The following is a 25,614-nucleotide window of genomic DNA, read 5'->3' as shown; positions in this document are numbered from 1 at the left end:
CAGTGAAGACCAGGGATAGTTGTCCAGCACATGCCCTGAGCACACGCCCGGGGATGCCATCGGGGCTGGCAGCTTTGTGCTCATTCACTTTGCTCAGTGCATCTTGTACAGCTAGGTGGAGAGACTGAGGGGTTGTTCATTCGGGGGTGGGCAGCTTTGATGGCTGGTGTTGTTGTCCCGGTCAAAGCGAGCATAGAAGTAGTTTAGCGTGTCAGGAAGGGAGGCGTTGTCTGGGAGGGGGTGTTAACTTTATTGTAGTCGGTAATGGACTTGATGCCTTGCCACATGCGTCTGGGGTCGGAGTTGTTTTGAAAATGCTCCTCGATCTGCCGTTTGTATTTGAGTTTAGCGCTCCTGATTCCCTTTTTCAGGTTGGCCCTGGATGAGCTGGGTTCCTCAGCGTCGCCAGATCTAAAAGCGGCATCGCGAGCCTTCAGCAAGAGTCTGGCCTCTCTGCTCATCCACGGCTTCTGATTAGGGAAGGTCTTTATTTGTTTGTGGGTTGTGACGTTGTCGGTGCAGGATTTTATGTAGTCCAAAACAGATGAGGTGTATGTATTAATGTCCACTTGAGAGTCAAAGGTGGCCTGAGTGGCAAACAAACTACAATCTGTTTGCTGAAACTGTTCCTACAGACAGCCCCCTTCAGGCCAAACCTTCAGTCCTCACAGTTGGTTTCACACGTCTGATGAGAGGTGTGTATTTGGGGAGCAGGAACAGAGAGAGGTGGTCAGACTGTCCCAGGTGGGGGAATGGGAGGGATTTGTAGGCTTCAGTAATGTTAGTGTACACTAAATCCAGAATATTGTCTCCTCTGGTTGGAAAGGAGACATGTTGATGGAACCTGGGGAGTACAGTTTTAAGGTTGGAGTGATTAAAATCACCCGCAACAATAAAAGCCCCCTCTGGGTGTGCAGTTAGTTGTGCAGTTAAACCTCCAAACGAACTTTTAACATACTAAAAAAAATTTGAAAGGGTGAAAAGGATGGACAGCTGCGGGCTGTGCAGCCATACTCGACGGCACCCCTTAGATGTCGAGGTTTGTGATACCAGGTTTCTAATTCCAGACTGTCTTAATTTAATTTAAATTAGTCATCTAAACCAATATAGGTCAGCAAAAACAAGAGGGATTTTGGGTGAATGGGACAAACATAGGAAGTTTGGATAAATTCAGGCAGCAAATTTGAAATCAATCAGGAGATAAACAGAAATATTTAAGACTGTAATGCCCCTGTCCCATTTAGGAAACCTGAACGGAATCCTCTCGAGATTTTGCGCCCCACCCAAGGTTTCCGTGCGGTTCCGGGAAGTTTTTGTCAGTCTCCCTACCTGCTTCCACTACCTACAACCTCTGGCAACCACCTGCAACCTCCGGGTTCAGGTTTCCTACGTGGGACAGGGGCATAAGTGTCCAGGATGAGGAAATATGAAGGGCTGTAAGGGTTTGAACATACAGTAGTCAGGAAGCAATGAGATGGAAACAGGAGATGGCGCAATAGGAGTCGACAGAAGCAAATGATAAGGTCAAAACTACAGATGGTGGACAGTCAAATAGCTTTAATAGAATTTTTCTTTACAAAATTCTGAAAAGGGTAGTAGTACAGGAAGATGAACAATTGGTTTCTGAGGTACAGAGGAGACAGCATCGACCATCTCATCCAACAGACATCCATATAATCATCCAAGCACTGAGTGAGAAAGAACAGAGATCTTCGATTGCCATGACCACAAATTTCCACGTCACGCATCCATGAACAGAGGATCTTGCACCACAGGAACTTGCAGTCAGCTGAGGATAAGCTGAATATTAGTCACTTAGGCAATAAATAGATGGACCAGCACATCTGAGGATGCAGTTAAAGTTAAAAAAGGATGCAAGATCTTTTCATACAATCCTTCCCAGCAAACAGCAAGATCTGAACTTATTTGAGCGATTGATGTCTGAAGTCCTCCTGTAACTCTGTTCAATATCCCTCTTCAGTCTAGGTCTGCTTATCCTCTTTTTCAAGGTAGTCGTTCAGCATTGCAAAGTCAACAGGGATGACAAGATATTCAACACCATCAGGACCCTGAAAGATAAATAAAGTGACTGCTTGACCAAGCACTGTCCAGAACAGAAAATCCCAACGATTAATCAAGATGACTCTACAATTGTAAAGAAGACCAACTATCCATCTTTAAAAAGTGTCAGAATCCACCCACTTCATTCACAACCCTCAGTCGGAACATCAGTTGGACTTATGATTGGCCGCAATATCTCTCAATTGACATGAGGCCAATTTCAATGGGATGAGACTGGATCTGCCACAGATCAATTAGAACTACAAGTTGATAAGTAAAATTCTAACAGACAATTAGCTACCTGTAACTGAGAGCTGGTTCAGGTACAGTTAGGTACATTCCCATGAGGGACAGTGTACCTGGATAACAAACTAAGATAAAGAAAAAAAATGCAACTTAGACAAGTATTATATTCATAAATACTAACAAGAAGCAGGCTGATTGTAAACAAATTAGAGGAATATTGAAAAATAGGAAAGGCAAAGGGAAGGAAATCTAAAAGTATTCTATGGACATTTAAATTAGAAAAGGACAGCACATAGAGGAGTGGTACCTATTGAAGACATAAATAGGAACTTGTTCGTAGATGCTGCAGGCAATAGTTAAGATACTAAATGAGCATATTGTATCTGCCTTCACTAGGAAAAAAAAGTGAAAGAGGAGATAGTTGAGACACGGGATGTATTAAAAATTGACAGTATGTAGGTTGTAAAAAAATGGATGAACTGAGTTTTGTTTTAAAACAGTGATCGGTGCCTGGAAAGCGCTTCCCAAAGTAGTGGAGGGAGCAGATTCAACAGTGGCATTTGAGGCTTTTAGAAGAGAGTCAAGAGTTTTTTAATCTTAATTTGTCCCAACAACGAAAACATGAGATTCTTACTAGCAGTCTGGTTATAAATTCTTAAGGCTTCTGGATATGCAGAGAATGGATCACGTGCAGGGAAACAAGATTAGTTTACCCAGGCACCATATTCGGCGCTATTCTTTGTTTTATGTGTTTTGGGATTTTGAGGGAAGCGCAGGAGAAATTTGAGGCGCACTGACCACAATCTTTCAAAGCTTTTTGGAGAGGATGTGGTGCCAAAGGACTGTGGAGTGGCAAACGTTTGTCTCTGTTCTTATTCCCATTTTTATAACGTCAAGTCACTTTACAACAGTTCAGTCACTTTATTCTCAGTAGTAAGAAGCTATGAGATAAATTGGTCCAAGGCGAGATTAATTGCTGGAGGAAAATAGATTATGGCCAGCTGCCACAGATTTGTTCACTGGTTTGATAAAATTTGATGCACTTTTTGTTGAAGATGTTGCATTATCTACAACTCGGATAGTGTTGAAGGTGATGCAGTGTATATGGACTTCAAAATACTTTATATACAGTGCCTTCCATAACGTTTGGGACAAAGGCCCATCATTTATTTATTTGTCTCTGTACTTCACAATTTGAGATTTGTAATGGTAAAAATCACATGTGGTTAAAGTGCACATTGTCAGATTTTATTGAAGGCCATTTTAATACATTTTAGTTTCACCATTTACAGCAGTGTTTATACATTTCAGGGCACCGTGTTTGGGACACATGGCTTCACAGGTCTTTGTAATTGCTCAGGTGTGTTTAATTGCCTCCTTTATGCAGTTATACGAGAGCTCTCAGCACCTAGTCTTTCCTCCAGTCTTTACCAAAATCAACTGTTTGGAACATCATTAAGAAGAAAGAGAGCACTAGTGAGCTTACTAATCGCAAAGGGACTGGCAGGCCAAGGAAGACCTTCACAGCTGATGACAGAAGAATTCTCTCTATAATAAAGAAAAATCCCCAAACACCTGTCAGACAGATCAGAAACACTCTTCAGGAATCGGATATTGATTTGTCAATGACCACTGTCCGCAGAAGACATCATGAACAGAAATACAGAGGCTACACTGCAAGATGCAAACGACTGGTTAGCCGCGAAAATAGGATGGCCGGGATACAGTTTGTCAAGAAGTACTTAAAAGTGCAACCACAGTTCTGGAAAAAGGTCTTGTGGACAGATGAGACGAAGATTAACTTATATCAGAGTGATGGCAAGAGCAAGGTATGGAGGAGAGAAGGAACTGCCCATGATCCAAATCATACCACCTCATCTGTGAAACACGGTGGTGGTGGGGGGGGGGGTGGGGGGGGGGGGGGGGGGGGGGGGGGGGGGGGGTTATGGCCTGGGCATGTATGGCTGCTGAAGGTACTGGCTCACTTATCTTCATTGATGATACAACTGCTGATGGTAGTAGCATAATTAATTCTGAAGTGTATAGTCACATCCTATCTTCTCAAGTTCAAACAAATGCCTCAAAACTCATTGTCGGCGGTACATTCTACAGCAAGACAATGATCCCAAACATACTGCTAAAGCAACAAAGGAGTTTTTCAAAGCTAAAAAATGGTCAATTCTTGAATGGCTAAGTCAATCACCCGATCTGAACCTAATTGAGCATGCCTTTTATATGCTGAAGAGAAAACTGAAGGGGACTAGCCCCCAAAACAAGCATAAGCTAAAGATGGCTGCAATACAGGCCTGGCAGAGCATCACCAGAGAAGACACCCAGCAACTGGTGATGTCCATGAATCGTAGATTTCAAACAATCATTGCATGCAAAGGATATGCAACAAAATACTAAACATGACTACTTTCATTTACATGACATTGCTGTGACCCAAACATTATGGTGCCCTGAAACGGGGGGACTATGTATAAACACTGCTGTAATTTCTACATGGCGAAACCAAAATATATAAAAATGGTCTGTATTAAAATCTGACAACATGCACTTTAACCATGTGATTTTTTTCTACAACAAATCTCAAATTGTGGAGTACAGAGGCAAATAAATAAATGATAGGTCTTTGTCCCAAACATTATGGAGGGCACTGTAAGATGCCGCATAACAGGCTAAAACAGAAAAATTAAAGGATATGGATTAAAAGTTATTGATGGCACAGAAATAATTTCTGATCATCGTTCCACTGGAAGGTGGTGAATAGTGACAGCCTTTGGCATTATGGCCTACGTTTCTTTTCAATGACCAAGGCTTGGGGAAGCAAACCACAATTTCAAAATTTGTGGAAGACAAAACTAGGCTGCTTTATGGGCCATGAAGAGGATAGTGAGAATTTGCAGCAAGATATAAACAAGCTGGTGGAATGGGCAGATCCTCGACTTTCTGACCCACAGTCTACGATCAGGGATCAGTTGCATCAAAGCCCATTGTGGACGATCTTATGCAATTGGGGAGGGGGGTCAGGATCAGTGAACAACCCTCTCTACCACCCCCACACCCACCACCTTAATTCAGGCAGAAAGTACCAGGTTCCATCTCAGGAGCAGATCTGAGAGACAGTATCTCATCTGCCCCATTTGTGCAGAGGGACTATTCCTCACCTTCTTACTCCTGATCAGTTTGTGGTCCTTGAACTCTGTGAGTTGTGCGCGGAGTGTGAGATTGCTATTCACCAGGAAGGACTCACGACACCGATGGTAAAAATCCTGGAAGGACAAGCCTGAGCAAAAGGTAGAGTGTTACAGGGACTCTGCTCCCACGGGCACTGTCATCACTTTAACTGAATGCTCCATCCTGTTCCCACAAACACAGTGAATACATTGACTGAATGCTCGATATATCCAACAACTGAAACAATGCTCCACTGAAACAGCACTCCCGAGCATAGGACCGTGGTCACAGCCAACGGACAGAGCCTCGTGCTAGAAGCCCACTAGATTCATAGCTATACAGCACAAAACAGGCCATTCAGCCAAACTTGTCCCTGCCTACCAATACACTACCTGAGCTAATCCCATGTCCCTACGTTTGGCCCATATCCTTCCAAACCTTTCCTATCCAAATCTGTTCAAAGATTATTTAAATGTTGCTATTGGACCTGCCACGGCCACTTCCTCTGCCTGCTCATTCCATATACATACCACTCTCCTTGTGTAAAAGTTGCCCCTGAGGTCCCCTCCAAACCTTTCCCTTCTCACTTTAAACCCATGTCATCTAATTTAACTCCCCTCCCCCAAGGAAAAGACTGTGTCTACCTATGTCTATCAATTATATAAATCTCTATATTTATGAACTCAAGCACTACCATGGTATCACTCCATGTGGTAAATTGTTTGGGTTAACCATCATTTAAAACGTATAATTTAAGAGTTGAGGCAAATATAAATGTTAAAGTGAGCAGGTTCAATAGATAGGACAGGCAGGACAAACAGGAAAGATATGATGGACTAAACTGCATTTATTTTAATGCAAGAAACCTGACTGGCAAGGCGGAGCATGGATAGGTACATGGGACTGGGATATTATAGTTATAACAGAAACACAATTGAAGGTGGGACAGGACTGGCAACTCAATGTTCCAGGGTACACATGATAGAGGTGGAGGTAAGAGAGGAGAGTTAATTAGAGAGAACATCATGGCAGTACTCTTTGAGAAAATATCCTTGAGGGTTCGTCTACGGGTGGAACTTCAAAACAAAGGGGAGGCTCACTCTGATGGGATTGTATTATGGGCGCCACAATAGTCAGCAGGAAATAAAGGAACAAATGCGTAGAGAGGTTATAGATAGTAGTAGGAATAAAAGGATAATAATAATAAGATGATTTCAACTTCCCTCATATCGACTGGGGACGTTGCCATGGTGCTAAGTGCTTTGATGGGGCAGAAGTTGTTAAATGTGTCCAGGAAGGTTTTCTCAAAGTGTACTACTAGAAAGGAGGCCACACCTGTTAAATGGGACAAGCAAAATAACTGAAGTATCAGTGGGGGAGCATTTTGGGACCAGTGACCACAATTTAAAAAAATATTTTCAAATAGTTATGGAGAAAGATAGGACTAGTCCACAAATTAAAAGTCCTAAATTGGGGAAAGGCAAATTTTGAAGGCATTTAAAAGGAATCTGCAAAAGTTGACTGGGAGAGGCTGTTTGCAGGTGAAGAAATGCCTGGCAAATGGGAGGCTTTTAAAAATGAGATAGGGAGAGAATGGGGAAAACATATTTCTGTTAATGGTAAGGGAAAGGCTGGCAGAATGAAGGAAATCGGATAACCCCTAATTAACAAGAGATATTGAATCACTGATCAGGAAAAAGGAGGACTAAGCCAAGTATAGGCAACTGCGATCAAACAGACCCTTTGTGGAGTATAAGATGGAAGAGTACACTTAAAAGGGAAATTAGAAAGGCAAAAAGGGACACACAATAACTTTGGCAGATAAGAGAATGAAGACGCAGGTAGACAATTTTTGAAAAAAGCCTTCCTTTGTCAGGGCACCGAGTGCAGGAGTTAAGACAACAATTTGCACTTTACATGTCAATGGTGAGACCACACTGGGAGTAGTGTGTGCAGTTTTGATTGCCCAGCTAAAGGATGGATGTTATTAAGCTGGAAAGGGTTTTGAGACAATTCAAGAGGGTATTACTAGGATTGAAGTATTTGAGTTATAAAGAGAAGCTGGATAGGCTGGGAACTTATTCACTGCTGCGTGAGACGTTGAGGGGTGACCTCATAAAGGTTTATAAAACCATTGGCCTAGATAATGTAGAAAGTTGGAGTCTTTTTCAGACTTTTTTTCAGAAGCCCCATTTTTCAGGGCAGAGTCATCTAAAACTGGAAGGCATAGATTTATGGTATCTAGGTGGCAACTTTTTTCACATGGAGGGTGCTGGATATGTGCAACAAACTGCCAGAGGAAACTGTAGTTAGGTGCAATTACAACGTTTCAAGATCATTTAGACAGATACATGGATAGAAAGAACAAGAAGGCAGATTACTATAAGAACAAGAAGGTAGATTATTATCAGATTAGGAAAAGAGGAGGTGCTACGAGACCTGGGTGTCCTTGTACATCAGTCACTGAAAGTAAGCATGCACGTACAGCAGGCAGTGAAGAAAGCAAATCACATGTTGGCCTTCATAGTGAGAGGATTTGAGTATAGGAGCAAGGCGGTCCTACTGCAGTTGTACAGGGCCCTGGTAAAACCGCACCTAGAGTATTGTGTGCAGTTTTGGTCTCCTAATTTGGGGAAGGACATTATTGCTATTGAGGGAGTGCAGCGTAGGTTCACCAGGTTAATTCCCGGGATGGCGGGACTGACAACTATGAAAGAATGGGTCGACTGGACTTGTATTCACTTGAATTTAGAAGCATGAGAGGGGATTTTATAAGAGGAGAAACATATAAAATTCTTAAGGGATTGGTCAGGCTAGTTGCAGGAAAAAATGTCCCAATGTTGGGAGAGTCCAAATCCAGGGGTCACAGTTTAAGAATAAGCGGTAGGCCATGTAAGACTGAGGAAAAACTTTTTCACCTAGAGAGTTGTGAATCTGTGGAATTCTCTACCACAGAAGGCAGAGGAGGCCAATTCACTGGATGTTTTCACGAGAGAGTTAGATTTAGCTCTTAGGGCTAACAGAATCAAGGAATATGGGGGGAAAGCAGGAACGGGGTACTGATTTTGGATGATCAGCCATGATCATCTTGAATTGCAATGCTGGCTCGAAGGACATAATGGCCTACTCCTACACCTATTTTCTATGTTTCTAAAAGGTTTAAAGGGATATGGACAAAAAACAGGCAAATGTACAGTAACTAGTTCAAATAGGCATCTGGGTTGGCATCGATGGATTGGAGTCAAAGTACCTTTTTTCCCATGCTGTCTAACTCAATGACTATGATATATTCAAAATATATTCAGGAAATTAGATTCATCACAGAACCTGAAGCAGAGACTGTTGGTTCCGCCCAATTCAATTTCTCCACCCACATTCCACATAGTCCTTACCTGGGCAAGATGAGTTATCCCTGTTCTCTAACTGGAACCGAGCCAAAAGTTTAAATATCCCCCTGCATTAGTGGAGGAGAAATAATATCAGTCCAAAGTCCAGCTCAGAACACCTTTCCAGAGTCCAAAAATGACATTTCATACCAGGTTTTGGCTGTTCCACCCCCCACCCCCCCACCCATCCCAACATAACGTCCAGAGGTGAGTTTCCATTTTCACTAACAGCCCCCGCCAGAGTTCCCAACACCCAATGAGAGCTCATTGTTTAACTTTAGTTATCCTGGACCCTTTAATCCCACAGAATCACAATACTGTGGCAATTACCTTGCGTTGGGAGTAAGACTGCGCAGAACATGAGTCAATGAGCTCAAAGCCAAGGCTCCCGATTGTTGTACCAGCAGTGAGTTTTCATACGACGTCTCCTCTGTGTAGGGCTTAAAGGTCGTCACCTCGCACCATAGCCAGTTAAAGTGGCAGCTCCGTGTCTGATCCCACACTGTCAAACAGGACTGTGTCACAGTCAGTCAAGAAGCATTTCTTCCCCATCCATTAAGAGACAAAAAACAGCCTCATCAGCTAGAGGGCGAGCCGGTGACAAACAGACATACAGAGAGAGAGAGAGAGAGAGACAGAAATCCCCAACTCCATACAAGAGTTTCCTTCCACTTCCACAAAGAACAAGAGAGCAGCGCCTAGACCCCATCAGAACAGAAGTTGCCCCAGAGGACCACAATTCAGAGAGCATCTCCAGGGGATCTCTTATAGCAGCAAACTTCAGCTCCTTCACCACTGTGATCAAAGTTAGCAACACTCACTCAAAGGGGCATTCAAGTGATCGATGGAAGCAAGGAGATGGATGCCAGGGATTGCAGCGAGTTGGCTTAATATCTGCTGGTTCCGGTCCCCATGTAACATCTGCCCATCGATGTTATGGATTAGAAGGTAAAGATCCAATATGGGATCTGAGCAAAAGAAACAGACAGCAATATTAAAAACACAGACAACCTCACCAAATGCCAACACCCTCCCTCCACCACATATTAGCTGTCCTCCCATGAGATGTTCACATCGTCATCCTTTCCCACCCAATGAGCCCACATCACACCCTTCCCATGTCTCTACCCGTGACAGAGCCATCTCTCGTGATGGAGACTGTAAGATCACGAAAAGGGAGGGAGGTATCAGAGATGGTCCAAGTAAATTTGATTGCAGGATGAAAATTGGTGGTGAAGTTGATGAAGTCCATGAGTTCTGCATGGGTGCAGGACGTAGCTCCAGAACACTGATGCAATTATAAAAAAAGCACATCAGCGCCTCTACTTCCTGAGAAGATTACGGAAAGTCGGTTTGTGGAGGAGGGCTCTCTCTAACTTCTACAGCTGCACAGTAGAGAGCATGCTGACTGGTTGCATCATGGCTTGGTTCGGCTACTTGAGCACCCTGGAGCGGAAAAGACTGCAAAAAGTTGTAAACACTGCCCAGTCCATCATCGGCTCTGACCTCCCTACCATCGAGGGGATCTACCACAGTCGCTGCCTCAAAAAGGCTGGCAGCATCATCAAGGACCCACACCATCCTGGCCACACACTCATCTCTCCGCTGCCTTCAGGTAGAAGGTACAGGAGCCTGAAATCTGCAACATCCAGGTTCAGGAACAGCTTCTTCCCCACAGCCATCAGACTATTAAACTGAACTCAAAACAAAAATCTGAACTTTAATAGCCTATTGCACTTTATATGCTTATTTATGTGTGTATATATATATTAAATGGTATATGGACACACTGATCTGTTCTGTATTTATTTATGCCTACAATATTTTGTTGTGCTCAAGCAAAGCAAGAATGTAATTGTCCTATCTGGGACACATGACAACAAATTCTCTTGAATCTTGAAACCCCACATCTATCTCGATTACACTTCTTCCCACCCTACTTCCTGCAAAGACTTTATCCCCTATTCCCAATTCATCCGTCTGCGCCGCGTCTGCGCTCAAGATGAGGTGTTCCAAATTAGGACATCCTAGATATCCTCATTCTTTAGGGAACGGGGGTTCTCCAGTCCCATCATAGATGAGGCCCTCACTCGTTCTCCTTGGTACCCCGCAGCTCCGTCTTTGGTCACCGTACCACTAGTCGCAAATGAGACTGAGTCCCGCTAATCCATACCTTCCACCCCATCATCCTTCGGATACAATAGACAATAGGTGCAGGAGTATTATCGGAAGGATGTCAACAAAATAGAGAGAGTACAGAGGAGATTTACTAGAATGTTGCCTGGGTTTCAGCAACTAAGTTAGAGAAAGGTTGAACAATTTAGGTCTTTATTCTTTGGAGTGCAGAAGGTTAAGGGGGGACTTGATAGAGGTCTTTAAAATGATGAGAGGGATATACAGAGTTGACGTGGATAAGCTTTTCCCACTGAGAGTAGGGAAGATTCAAACAAGAGGACATGACTTGAGAATTAAGGGACAGAGGTTTAGGGGTAACATGAGGGGGAACTTCTTTACTCAGAGAGTGGTAGCTGTGTGGAATGAGCTTCCAGTGAAGGTGGTGGAGGCAGGTTCGATTTTATAATTTAAAAATAAATTGGATAGTTATATGGACGGGAAAAGAATGGAGGGTTATGGTCTGAGTGCAGGTAGATGGGACTAGGGGAGAATACGTGTTCGGCACGGACTAGAAGGGCCGAGATGGCCCGTTTCTGTGCTGTAATTGTTATATGGTTATATGGAGTAGGCCATTCAGCCTTTCAAGCCGGCACCGTCATTCAATGTGATCATAGCTGATCATCCACAATCAGTACCCCGTTCCTGCCTTCTCCCCATATTCCCTGACTCCGCTATCTTCAAGAGCCCTATCTAGCTCTCTGTAGATCAGTGTCACGCATGTTATGAGTCATGTTTTTGTAGTTACGCCCACTAGCTTTACAGTAACCCTCCCTGCCTGGTTTCCTTAGAATTAGAAAGACGTGCAAGTATGAAGTCATATTTGCTATGTTGTTAATAAAGTCTTTGGACCTTTATCATGGTGTAAGGCTTCAGTTATTTACAACAGCTGAAACACAACATGGTGTCAGAAGTGGGATACGAACCCACGCCTCCAATTGGAGACCTTGAAAGTATCCAAGGCAGAGAATTTCACACTCACAACTGTGAAAAAGTGTTTCCTCATCTCTGTTCTAAATGGCTTATTCTTAAACTGTGGCCCCTGGTTCTGGACTCCCCCAACATCGTGAACATGTTTTCTGTCCAAGCCCTTAATAATCTTATATGTTTCAATAAATTTCCCTCTCATCCTTCTAAACTCCAGAGTATACAAGCCCAGCCACTCCATTATATCAGCATATGACAGTTCCTCCATCCCGGGAATTAACCTTGTGAGCCTACGCTGCACTCCCTCAATAGCAAGATTGTCCTTCCTCAAATTTGGAGACCAAAACTGCACACAATACTCCATGTGTGGTCTCACTAGGGCCCTGTACAACTGCAGAAGGACCTCCTTGCTCCTATACTCAACTCCTCTTGTTATGAAGGCCAACATGCCATTCGCTTTCTTCACTGCTTGCTGTACCTGCACGCTTACTTTCATTGACTGATGAACAAGGACCCCCAGATCTTGTTGTACTTCCCCTATTCCCAACTTGACATAATTTAGATAATATTCTGCCTTCCTGTTTTTGCTACCAAAGTGGATAACCTCACATTTATCCACATTAAACTGCATCTGCCATGCGTCTGCTCACTCAGCCAACCTGTCCAAGTCACCCTGCATTCTCATAGCATCCTCATCACAGTTCACACTGCCATCCAGTTTTGTGTCATCTGCAAATTTGATAATGTTATTTTGAATCCCTTCATGTAAATCATTGATGTATATTGTAAATAGCTGCGGTCCCAGCACCGAGCCTTGCGGTACCCCACTAGTCACTACCTGCCATTCTGAAAGGGACCCATTAATCCCTGTTTGTTTCATGTCTGCCAACACATTTTCTATCCATGTCAGCACTCTACCCCCAATACCATGTGCCCTAATTTTGCCCACCAATCTCCTATGTGGGACTTTATCAAATGCTTTCTGAAAGTCCAGGTACACTACATCCACTGGCTCTCCCTTGTCCACTTTTCCTAGTTACATCGTCAAAAAATTCCAGATGATTAGTCAAGCATGATTTCCCCTTCGTAAATCCATGCTGACTCGGACCAATCCTGTTACTGTTCACCAAATATGCCGCTACTTCATCTTTTATGATTGACTCTGGTATCTTCCCCACCACCGATGTCAGGCTAACTGGTCTATAATTCCCTGTTTTCTCACTCTCCCGCCTTTCTTAAAAATTGGGATAACATTAGCTACGCTCCAATCCACGGGAACTGATCCTGAATCTATAGAACATTGGAAAATTATCACCAATGCATCCACGATTTCTAGAGTCACTTCCTTAAGTACCCTGGGATGCAGACAATCAGGCCCTGGAATTTATCAGCCTTCAGTAACATCAGTCCAACCAACACCATTTCCTGCCTAATGTGGATTTCCTTCAGTTTCTCCGTCACCTCAGATCCTCTTGTTAGTACATCAGGAAGATTGTTTGTGTCCTCCTTAGTGAAGACGGATCCAAAATACCTGTTCAACTCATCTGCCATTTCCTTGTTCCCCATTAATAAATTCACTCTTTTCAGTCTTCAAGGGTCCAACTTTGGTCTTAACTATTTTTTTCCTCTTCACATACCTATTTTTTCCTCTTCACATACAACACATACAGTAATCCTCCTAAGTTTCCGCCACCTTCGACGGGACCCCACCACTAGCCACATTTCCCCATCTCTAACCCCTTTCCGCCTTCCGCAGAGACAGTTCCCTCCGCAACTCCTTGGTTAACTCATCCCTTCCCACCCAAACCACCCTCTCCCCAGGTACTTTCCCCTCAACCGCAGTAGATGCAACACCTGTCGCTATACCTCCTTCCTCGACTCTGTCCAGGGACCCCGACAGTCCTTTCAGGTTAAGCAGAGGTTCACTTGCACCTCCTCCAACCTCATTTACTGTATCTGTGGTTCAAGATGTGGACTCTCATACATCGGCCAGACCAATCGCAGACTGGGCGATCGTTTCACAAAACACCTTTGCTCAGCCTGCCTGAACCTACCTGATCTCCCAGTTGCTGGACACTTTAATTCCCCTTCATATCCCTACACAGACCTTTCTGTCCTAGGTTTCCTCCATTGTCAGAGCGAGGCTAAACGCAAATTGGAGGAACAGCATCTCATATTTCACTTGGGCAAAATTGGTTTCTCTCACTTCAGGTAGCCCTGGCATTTCCTCTCTCTCTACCCTCCCCCACCCAAGTCGCACGAGCTTCTCATTTTCACCCTACAAACAGCTAACAATGGCCTGTTTGCTTTATCATCGATACTTTTTTGCATATCTTTCATTCCTTGTTCTTTATCTCTCCATATCACCGTCTATATCTCTCGTTTCCCTTATCCCTAACCAGTCTGAAGAAGGATCTCGACCCGAAACGTCACCCTTTGCTTCTCTCCAGCGATGCTGCCTGTCCTGCTGAATTACTCTAGCTTTTTGTGTCTATCTTCGGTTTGAACCAGCATCTGCAGTTCCTTCTTACACATAAACAATGATACTCACTATCATTAAATGACCTGACAATAAAGCCAAGTTGATCCATGGGATTCCGAAAGCTTCCCTCATGTTGCAAAATCTCTTCTGTGATTGAGTTAAGAATCTGTAACACAATAATTGTTGAGTTAGACAGAAATGTTACCCCAATCACTCCACCTTGCACAGCCCAACCTCAATCCCAGTCAGTGCACAGACAATGAAGTTGATGACATTTGTTCAGAGCTTGTAATCTGGACAAAGGTAAGCAGGCAGAGCAGGATATCACACCTGCCACAGACTTGTCCTGAGCACAGAACCATGTGCAATCTGTGCCCTTTGCCTGTAAATTGCAGGAGACATAAAACTATTATTGACAAATACTCACAGACTTAAGAGTGATACTTGGGAAGAATCCATTCACCACCAAGTGGACAGTGCCTTCCAGCATCTGACAGCGGAACTCTTCCAGCAGTTCCCTCTTGGAGCCGAGTCCATACAATAGAATACTGAACCCCAACCTTGAGAAAGAAAGAAGTCAGTCCTGAGTTACTGAGAACTGGTTATGAATTCCTCATCACTTCCTATACAGAGGTCCTAATTTGGTACCAAACTGTAATATTTTCTGCTTCGCCCTTTAGTCCAGAGTCCATGTTGATCATCAACCACCCAGTTACACAAATCCTTCATGAATCCCATTTTATTCTCCTCACATTCCTATCAACCACCCCAAGATGACATCACTCTCCAACACATTGCAAATAATTTACAGTGGCGAATTAACCTACCACCTGCACATCTTTGTAACGCGAAAGGAAACCAGAGCACATGAAGGAACCCCGCAGTCACAGAAAATGTGAAAATCCCACACACATAGGTTCCCCCAAGGTCAGGATGAATCCGGCTATCCGGTGCTGCAAGCAGTGCCTCTACTAGCTGCACCACCTTGTGACCATTACAAACATCACATGGTGTCTTCCACATTTTCACCGTCAATGCACCCTGCCCATAAAGATTCTGGACTATACTCACTGTGTTTGTAGCATCCATTTGTGAAAGAGCTTTTTGTGTCCCTTGTTCAGCTGCCTGACCTCAGCTGAGAAAGGCAAGTTACCGTCACTCAGCAATCTCACCAAGGTCTCCTACAATGGGGTGAGAACATATGGTCACCTTCCAGTCTGTGGCAGCCCTTGCCATGCAGTTATTTATTAGTTCCTTGCATTGGCATAACAGACCACTACAAGACATACCTGGTCCAGCTTTGGGGTCCGGAGCTTCTGTAAGGTGCGATCAGAAGTCAGTACTTTTGAACTACTGTGAGCTTCAAAGTACAGTTCAACAACACTTGGCTTAAAGGAAAGAAAAGAGAAACATCAGAAACTTGTGCCAAGCCAGAAACTGAGTGAATCACTTTTTTAGCTGTGGCTCAGTTGGTTTCACTCTCACCTTCAAATCATAAGAATGCAGATTCAAATCTCACTCCAGAGTTAGTCACACAAACAGCCCCTACAGCCCAACTTGTCCATGCTCATTTGTGCCAGACCCATTTGCCTGCATTTGAACCATTTCCCTTTAAATCTTTCCTATCCATGTACATGTTCAAATAAGTTAACATCACAAAAACAGTGTCATAATTATCCAACTGTCTTTGTGAGCACATCCTGTAAACAGAAAGGCTTTACATATCCTACATCACAATAGCAGCTGTACTTTAATATTTCCCTATTGGTATCTCAAAGATCTATAATCAACCCTGGGAATTACCAATCCAGGCAGTTCTGAAAGAAACATGCTGCTTTACAAGATGGCATCATGTCCACAGAGTAAAATATACACAAAGTAGGGAATGAATGATATCAATGTTGGTGATACAGCAGACAAACAATCAGGGCCAATCCGGAGTCACAAATGGCCCAGCCGTTGGGTCAATTCCTCTGTATATTTCGTAAACTCATCAAGGCGCAAGCTGAAACAAGTGCTTGGTTGGCGGCTTGGATAGTTTCCTGTCCTAGAAATGAATTTGCCTCTGGATCGGTTCACCCTCAACCCTGGGTAATTGAGCAAGCTGACTGGCCCTGGCCTACCTGAAGAGGTTTTGTGGATTTCTTGCCGGGAGTTGGAGCCAGACTTGACGCGTGACTGGTGTCTTTTCCCGTGAAGTTATCCTCTCCCTCCTCAGAGTCAGAAGATGAGTAATCACTCTCACTGCTGAGGCCTGGCAAGTCTGGTTCAAACAAATTTATAGCTTCAGTCAGGTTAAGAGAACTGGTCCCACCTACACATGTTACCTCCCTCCGCCATGTGTCCTCCCTCATCCCCATTCCAAACACTTCCCTATAAAATGACAGACCGCTAATGACAATAGACAATAGGTGCAGGAGTAGGCCATTCGGCCCTTCGAGCCGGCGCCGCCACACAATGTGATCATGGCTGATCATCCCCAATCAGTACCCCGTTCCTGCCTTCTCCCTATATCCCCTCTCTCTTGAAAGTATCCAGAGACCCCGCCTCCACCTCCCTCTGAGGCAGAGAATTCTACAGACTCACAACTCTCTGTGAGAAAAAGTGTTTCCTCGTCTCCGTTCTAAATGGCATACCCCTTATTCTTAAACTGTGGCCCCTGGTTCTGGACTCCCCCAACATCGGGAACATGTTTCCTGCCTCTAGCGTGTCTGAACCCCTAATAATCTTATATTAATAAGATCCCCTCTCATCCTTCTAAACACCAGAGTATACAAGCCCAGCCGCTCCATTCTCTCAGCATATGACAGTCCCGCCATCCCGGGAATTAACCTTGTAAACCTACGCTGCATTCCCTCAATAGCAAGAATGTCAAATTAGGGATCCAAAACTGCACACAATATTCCAAGTGTGGTCTCACTAGGGCCCTATACAACTGCAGAATGACCTATTTGATTTCCCCTTCATAAATCCATGCTGACTCAGACCGATCCTATTACTGCTTTCCAAATATGCCGCTATTTCATCTTTTATAATTGACTCCAGCATCTTCCCCACCACCGATGTCTGGGTAACTGGTCTATAATTCCCTGTTTTCCCTCTCCCGCCGTTCTCAAAAAGTGAGATAACATTAGCTACCCTCCAATCCACATGAACTGATCCTGAATCTATAGAACATTGGAAAATTATCACCAATGCATCCATAATTTCTAGAGCCACTTCCTTGAGTACCCTGGGATGCAGACCATCAGGCCCTGGGGATTTATCAGCTTTCGGTCCCATCAGTCTCCCCAACACCATTTCCTGCCTAATGTGGATTTTCTTCAGTTCCTCTGTCACCCCAGATCCTCTGGCCACTAGTACATCAGGAAGATTGTTTGTGTCCTCCTTCGTGAAGATGGATCCAAAGTACCTGTTCATGTCAATGATGTCAATGACATCCAATTCCTTGATTGCCCACACATCCCAACTATCAGTACCTTGCCCTCCCTACCAAAGATTGATTGACAACTAAGCCCCCACCTCCACACCTATTAGAACAAGAATGGCTGCACTCCCTACTTACAGCTTCCAAATGGGACTGAACAGCTATACCACACTAAACATCGACCTTCCCAACCAAAAGATTGGCTGCATAGCACCTACATCCTGAGAAAGCTGGCCGGTCAACCGTTCTCCTCCCTCAGTACACTACCCGTTAAGTTGTTCCCAGTACATTACCCACCACCAGCATACATTTATTAACTAATGTTTGATCACACTGATACCAATTAAAATGTTCAAACCAGAGAAGACTCAAACCCCCTATGGACTCACCAGCCAGCCTTTTCCTCAGCCTGTACGGGGTAGTGGACGTAAACTTCTTCTTCCTCTGCAGAACAAAAGCATTTGTTCAGAAGGTACAGCAGATCAACCTTCAACGCATCTTAAATTAGTGACCTGGATTCATTTCTATACCGCCAGCATGGAGTTTGCACTTTCTCCCAGTGACTCCAGGAGTTTCTCCCAAGTGTCATGGTTTCCTGCCATGTCTCAATGTGTTTGTTGGAAGGTTCATTAGATAATGTAATTTAATGTAGATGGGTAGAAGGAGAATTCAGGGTGGTGTTGTTGAGCATGAAAGAGAGGATAAGAGGGGAATAAGTCAATGATGTCAATGGATGTCAATGACATTCAATTCCTTGATTGCCCACACATCCCAACTATCAGTACCTTGCCCTCCCTACCAAAGATTGATTGACAACTAAGCCCCCACCTCCACACCTATTAGAACAAGAATGGCTGCACTCCCTACTTACAGCTTCCAATGGGACTGAACAGGGTTCATTTCTATACCGCCAGCATGGAGTTTGCACTTTCTCCCAGTGACTCCAGGAGTTTCTCCCAAGTGTCATGGTTTCCTGCCATGTCTCAATGTGTTTGTTGGAAGGTTCATTAGATAATGTAATTTAATGTAGATGGGTAGAAGGAGAATTCAGGGTGGTGTTGTTGAGCATGAAAGAGAGGATAAGAGGGGAATAAGTCGATAAATTAGATTGCTCTAAGAGTTGGCAGAGACTCGATGGCCCAAATGACTTATTCCTTTGTTGTGAGAAGTATAAATAAAAGCACCAGTTTTGTCGACACTCCTCTCCATTCTTACCTTTGAGGGTGTCTTGGTTTCCATCAATATTCCTGGGAAAACAAAAACAAACTCTTAACCTCCACAAACTAATTGACTGTGACACTGAAAACATGCATGCTACGTGGTCCAAGCTACAAGCCAGACAGTTCTGAATCACTGGATTTCAGCTAGAAGGGCAGAAGGAACTAAAACCAGTGTTTGACAACTGATTTAAGGAGAAAGAAAAACCCCAGATCAAGAGCAGAGCACATAAATGGCCCAATTGGCCCACCACAATCATGCCAACCTTTTCACCCATCTACACTAATCCCATTTGCCTACATTAGGACCTTATGCAACACTATCTTTGTCATTTAAGTTTCTGTTTAAATGATTTTTAAACAATGACTGTATCTGACTCCACCATGGGTGGACTATGTTTAAACACAGCTGTAATTTCTACATGGTGAAACCAAAATGTATAGAAATGGCCTTTATTACAATCTGACAATGTGCACTTTAACCACATGTGATTTTTTTCTATTAGAAATCTCAAATTGTGGAATACAATTGATTGTTATTGTGGAGGCAAATAAATAAATTATGGGTCTTTGTCCCAAATATTATGGAGGGCACTGTATATAATTTGTATAAAATCGGCTCCCACAACAGATATGCAGCAACTCCTGGGTTACGAGGTGACCCAAAGTACCACTTTATACAAATTCTCCGATGCATTTTGAAAACCTTGTTCAAAATGACAATAATGCATTGTGTGGCATTCTTTAATAACTGGATACATTACATATTTCATTAGATCAATTATGGGTGGGATTAAGGAGAATATTCAATGAAATGAATGAATTCTAACAAGTGAATGTTGAGTGGAACAATATGGACTACTTTAGAAAATGGATGTTCGACTTATGGAAAATAAAAATCGGCTCAAAGACAGACAGTAGCGTAACTCGGGGATTGTCATCATCAGCTTCAGTGATGTTGATTGATAGACAAGTACTAACCAGAGCCCTGGAGCTCCTCTCTCTCCTTCAGAATAATGACATCCAACCAGTTCATGCCCACCTAAATGTCAGGCAGGACCTTGGTATAAAATCTCATCCAAAAGACATTTATGTTTCAAATTCTCTTAGGACTCACCACAATTCCCATTTTTATTTGCTGTTGGTGGGCTGTTGGTTTCATCGAATGTTACACTTTTCCCCGGTGTGTGAGCGAGTTCAGAGGCTGAAATTGCAAACAAAATGAATGAGCATATCAAATTATAAACTGTTTCATCCCCACCTAACCTCCGATGCTTTGAATGTTCCTTCTTATTGATGGAACAAAGGTTCACCTTCACAGATCTGCGTTTACACATTACTGTATGTCAGAACATTTGCTGCCAGGATCAGAAGCTAGGAATACTACAGGTTAATTATCTAAGATCAAGAGTGAATTTGCCGACATTGGTAAATGAGTTCACAGCTCTCAATGACTTGGACATAACCCAAGCGCCTCAACATCACAGCACCAAGCTTGGACTGCTGTACTCACCTTTCTTTGCCATCTTGTTTCCTCTTTTGATGCTTTGAAAGGTAAAAACATCACCACCTGCTGCAGAGACTGCATCACTCGAGGCTCCTGGATGGTCTGCAAACACAAAGGCTTGGCTCACATCTTCAAACTGTACCTCCCTCATTCAGATTCCCAAAAAAACAAAACCTCCATAATGAAAAAACAAGTACTGTCACTGAGTGTGCAGTCACTCGGATGGGTCTTTACATTTCCCAAGGTTCGTAACTGACAGCAAAGATTTCTGTTCGATAACCTCATGGGTTGCACAGTGGTAGGACTGCTGCCTCATGACGGCAGATTTGATCCTGACTACGAGTGCTGTCTGTGTGGAGTTTGTACGTTCTCCCTGTGATCACATGGGTTTTCTCCCGGTGTTCCGGTTTCAATACACAATAGACAATAGCTGTAGGAGTAGGCCATTCGGCAATTCGAGCCAGCACCGCCATTCAATATGATAATGGCTGATCATCCCTAACCAGTACCCCGTTCCTGCCTTCTCCCCATATCCCCTGACTCTGCTATCTTTAAGAACTCTATCTAGCTCTCTCTTGAAAGTATCCAGAGAACCTCCACCGCCCTCTGAGGCGGATTCCGCAGACTCACAACTCTTTGTGTGAAGAAGTGTTTCCTCATCTCCGTTCTAAATGGCGTACCCCTTATTCTTAAACTGTGGCCCCTGGTTCTGGACTCCCCCAACATCGGGAACATGTTTCCTGCCTCTAGCGTGTCCAAATCCTTAATAATCTTATATGTTTCAATAAGATGCCCTCTCATCCTTCTAAACTCCAAAGTATACAAGCCCAGCCGCTCCATTCTCTCACCATATGACAGTCCCGCCATCCCACATACCAAAGACGTGCAGGTTTATAAGTTAATTGGCTTCTGTAAATTGCCCCTCGTGTGTAGGATGCAAAAGTGGGATAACATAGAACTATGTGCAGGTGATTAATGATTGGCATGGACTCGGTGAGACACAGGGGCTGTTCCCCACACTGGATCTCTACACTAAACTTAGATTGGGGGAGGTGTACCCCTGTAGTTAAAATGGGTACTATTTATTGCATGGAATAATTTTACCCTTCTTGGAGACCCATTTTCACAATGTATTTCCAGAGGTCACAGATACAACCCTTGACCACTTCCCACCTCTCGTCAGCCTATCCCCATTGTGTCTATTGCGACCTCCTGACTATCGGTTGGTCTTATTCCAATACATTTATAACACCCAGAAACAATGCACCAAAGTCTCCACCATGCAGTGTATGCAGCACCTGTGCTACCCACTCCAAGGGCTTCAATGTATTCATGTTCATTGAACATCTCTGCACTCTCCCCATCTGCCTGTGTCTCTGTCCGCTGCCTGGATGTTGCCTTCGCCTTTGCAAATACCCGTGACACATTGTTCTGCAGCTTAAAATCTGAAAATCAAAATAAGAAATATATTAATGGCAAGTGGCGTATAGTCTTCTTGTGATGATGGAGTACAATGATTCAAGGGGTAAACAGTTGCAGAGTAAAAAAAAAGACATTAAGAACTGGACTCTGGCCCTACACCCATCCCCTTCACATCCCTTGTTCGACCCCATCCATCGACCCCATCCATTTTGACCCTCGCTGACTAACCACCGATTTGCCCTCATTCATGCACCTCCTGTCAATTATTTTCAAATCCCCCCACAACCACAAATCTTTGCCAATTCTCTACAAAGCAACACCAGATCCACCATGAACTCAGCCCCATGACTCCAGACACATTTTACCCACTACTCCAAGTTTTACTTGTGAGAGCAGAGGAAAGAGACCAGCCAAATAATAGCAGTAATCCCTAGACTTATCCCCCCCCCCCCCCCCACCGCAATCTAAGCGAGGTGTTTCCCTGCTCCGCCTCCTTCAATACCACAAAGATGTGTGTCACACGGATCATTGCTGACCCATTGCTGTTTATAAGTTATATCTAGGAGTCAAAGAGTGATACAGTGTGGAAACAGGCCCTTCGGCCCAACTCACCAACACCGCCAACAATGTCCCAGCTACACTAGTTCCACTTGCCTGCATTTGGTCCATAACCTTCCAAACCTGTCCAATCCATGTACTTGTCTATTTATTTCTTAAACGTTGGGATAGTCCCAACCTCAACTACCTCCTCTGGCAGCTTGTTCCATACACCCACCACCCTCTGTGAAAAAGTTACCCGGATTCTATTAAATTTTTTCCCCTTCACCTTCAACCTATGTCCTCCGGTCCTTGATTCCCTTACTCAGGGCAAAGGACTCTGTACATCTACCCGATCTATTACTCTCATGATTTTGTATCCCTATATGAGATCTTCCCTTATCCTCCTGAGCTCTAAGGAATAGAGACCCAGCCTACTCAACCTCTCCCTATAGCTCACACCCTCTAGTCCTGGCAACATCCTTGCAAATCTTTTCTGAACCCTTTCAAACTTGACAATCTTTCCTATAACCTGGTGCCTAGAACTGAACACAATATTCTAAATGTGGTCTCACCAATGTCTTATAGATTTTGTAGGATTATAGGATTTTGATGTGATTCTAGAAAGCACGATTATCTAGTTTTCAGATGACAATGAAGTGATTGGTATCATAGAGAGTGAAGATGATTATCAAAAATTAGAGCAGGATCTTAGTCAGTTGGGCAAGTGGGCTGAAGAATGGTTAATGCAGTTTAATGCTGATAAGTGCGAGTGTTGCATTTTGGGAAGTCAAATCAGGACAGGGCCTGCACAGTGGATGGCAAGGTTCTGGGGAGTGTTGTAGAGCAGAGGGATCTAGTTGTGCAGATACGTAGTTACTAGAAAGTGGCATCACAGGTATATAGAGTGATCAAGAAGGCTTTCAGTACATTGGCTTTCTTCAGTCAAGCTGTTGAGTATATATCGCTTGGGCAACTTACACCCCAGCGGTATGAACATTGACTTCTCTAATTTCAAGTAACCCTTGCTTTCCCTCTCGCTCCATCCCTCGTCCTTCCCAGTTCTCCGACCAGTCTTACTGTCTCCGATTACATTTTATCTGTGTGTCTTGTTTTCACATCTTACATTTCCTTATTTATGTATCTCCCACTCCCAACATCAATCTGAAGGGTCTCGACTCAAAATGTCATCCATTCCTTCACTCCAGAGATACTGCCTGTCCTGCTGAGTTACTCCAGCATTTTGTGACTATATTGAGTATACGTTGGGATGTTATGTTACAGTAGCACAAAACGTTGGCAAAGTATTGTGTTCAGTTATGGTCACCTACTATAGGAAGGATGTTGATGAGCTGGAAAGAGTGCAGAGAAGATTTACAAGGATGCTGTCAGGACCTGAGGGACTGAACTATTGGGAGAGGTTGGATAGTTTAGAACTATATTCCTTGGAGCGCAGAAGGATGACGGTGATCTTAAAGCGGTCATGAGGGGGATAGAGTAGATGCACAGTTTTTTTAATCCAGAGTAGGGGAAATCAAGAACCAAGGACATAGCTGAAGGTAAGAGGCAAAAATGTAATAGGAACCTGACATGCAACTTTTTCCACACAGAGGGTGCTGAGGAGGCATTTGAGCAGGTACTATAATAACACTTGAACAACATTTAGACAGGTACATGCTTTGGAAAGGTTAGAGGAATATGGACCAAAAGCAGGTAGGTAGGACTAGTGTAGATGGGGGCATCATGGGCGGCATGGGCAAGTTGGGCAGAATGGCTTATTGTTATGTTGTATGACTATGTGCTGCTAGTGTCATGTCAGCGGATAGTGACATGCCCTGGCCCTGCCTGACCTTCCGGTCTCTCACAGGTGTTGCCCAGCCTCTGGCATCAACCCCTAGACTTGGAGATGTGCCTCAAACCAGCTTCACACCAGCTCCACACCACGCCGCCGTCCCCAGATCTGGCCCCTCACGCGGCGCTCTCACCTCTGTTCTCCCTCTCCCCACCTCACCCAGAGCTCCCTCTCACCCGGAGCTCTCCCTCGCTCTCTCCCTCTCCGCACCTCACCCGGAGCTCCCCCTCTCACCCAGAGCTCTCTCTCTTCCTCCCCCTCACCCGGAGCTCACCGGAGCTCTCCGCTCTCTCTCTCTCTCTCTCCCTCTCCCTCTCCCCACCTCTCCCTCTCTCCCTCTCTCTCCCAGAGCTCTCTCTTCCCACCCCCTCTCCCTCCCTCCTCACCCGGAGCTCTCTCTTCCCTCTCCCCCTCCCCGCCTCACCCGGCGCTCTCTCCGAGATGTGCCCCAACACGTCGTCGTCGCTGACGAACCGCAGCTCGCGGGACCGCAAACTCCGCGCCGCCATCGCGGGGCAAAGGGCAGCGGCGACCAATCACCGGCGCTCAGCCTCTTAGCCAATCAGGGGAACGGCAGGCGCAGCCAATCACAGCCAAGAAGGCGAGAGACCGAGGGAGCTGGAGATCCGGGGGCCGGAGGGGTGGGGATACGGGGGCCGGAGGGGTGGGGATACGGGGGCCGGAGGGGTGGGGATACGGGGGCCGGAGGGGTGGGGATACGGGGGCCGGAGGGGTGGGGATACGGGGGCCGGAGGGGGTGGGGATACGGGGGCCGGAGGGGTGGGGATACGGGGGGCCGGAGGGGTGGGGATACGGGGGCCGGAGGGGTGGGGATACGGGGGGCCGGGGGGTGGGGATACGGGGGCCGGAGGGGTGGGGGATACGGGGGCCGGAGGGGTGGGGATACGGGGGCCGGAGGGGGGGGGATACGGGGGGGTGGGGATACGGGATACGGAGGGGTGGGGATACGGGGGCGGAGGGGTGGAGATACGGGGGCCGGAGGGGTGGAGATACGGGGGCCGGAGGGGTGGGGAGGGGTGGGGATACGGGGGCCGGAGGGGTGGAGATACGGGGGGGCCGGAGGGGTGGAGATACGGGGGGTGGAGATACGGGGAAGGAGCACGGGCAGAGAGATGGAGATACACGATATGTGGATGCAGTGTAGGTGGAGTAGTTTGGCAGATGGTGTCAGATGAGG

The 25,614-nt window shown here is 45.0% G+C and overlaps 1 protein-coding gene across 1 annotated transcript; it reads right to left on the bottom strand.

The window, feature by feature from the left end:
* Positions 1–1,542: 1,542 nt before the first annotated feature.
* Positions 1,543–24,967, bottom strand: orc2 (origin recognition complex, subunit 2). The gene is made up of 16 exons (XM_055638465.1): positions 24,841–24,967; positions 21,904–22,050; positions 20,612–20,707; positions 20,216–20,302; positions 19,097–19,128; positions 18,271–18,325; positions 16,578–16,717; positions 15,744–15,842; positions 15,526–15,635; positions 14,882–15,014; positions 14,524–14,620; positions 9,695–9,841; positions 9,204–9,375; positions 8,880–8,941; positions 5,478–5,596; positions 1,543–2,069 (listed from the first exon to the last, which is right to left on the bottom strand). The coding sequence occupies exons 1-16, from the start codon at positions 24,923–24,925 to the stop codon at positions 1,983–1,985; spliced, it is 1,668 nt and encodes a 555-aa protein (XP_055494440.1). The 5' UTR covers positions 24,926–24,967; the 3' UTR covers positions 1,543–1,982.
* Between the last annotated feature and the right edge of the window lie 647 nt (positions 24,968–25,614).

Source organism: Leucoraja erinacea, chromosome 7, assembly GCF_028641065.1.
Source record: "Leucoraja erinacea ecotype New England chromosome 7, Leri_hhj_1, whole genome shotgun sequence".
NCBI lineage: Eukaryota > Metazoa > Chordata > Chondrichthyes > Rajiformes > Rajidae > Leucoraja > Leucoraja erinaceus.
This window is presented reverse-complemented; position numbering and strand designations above follow the sequence as displayed.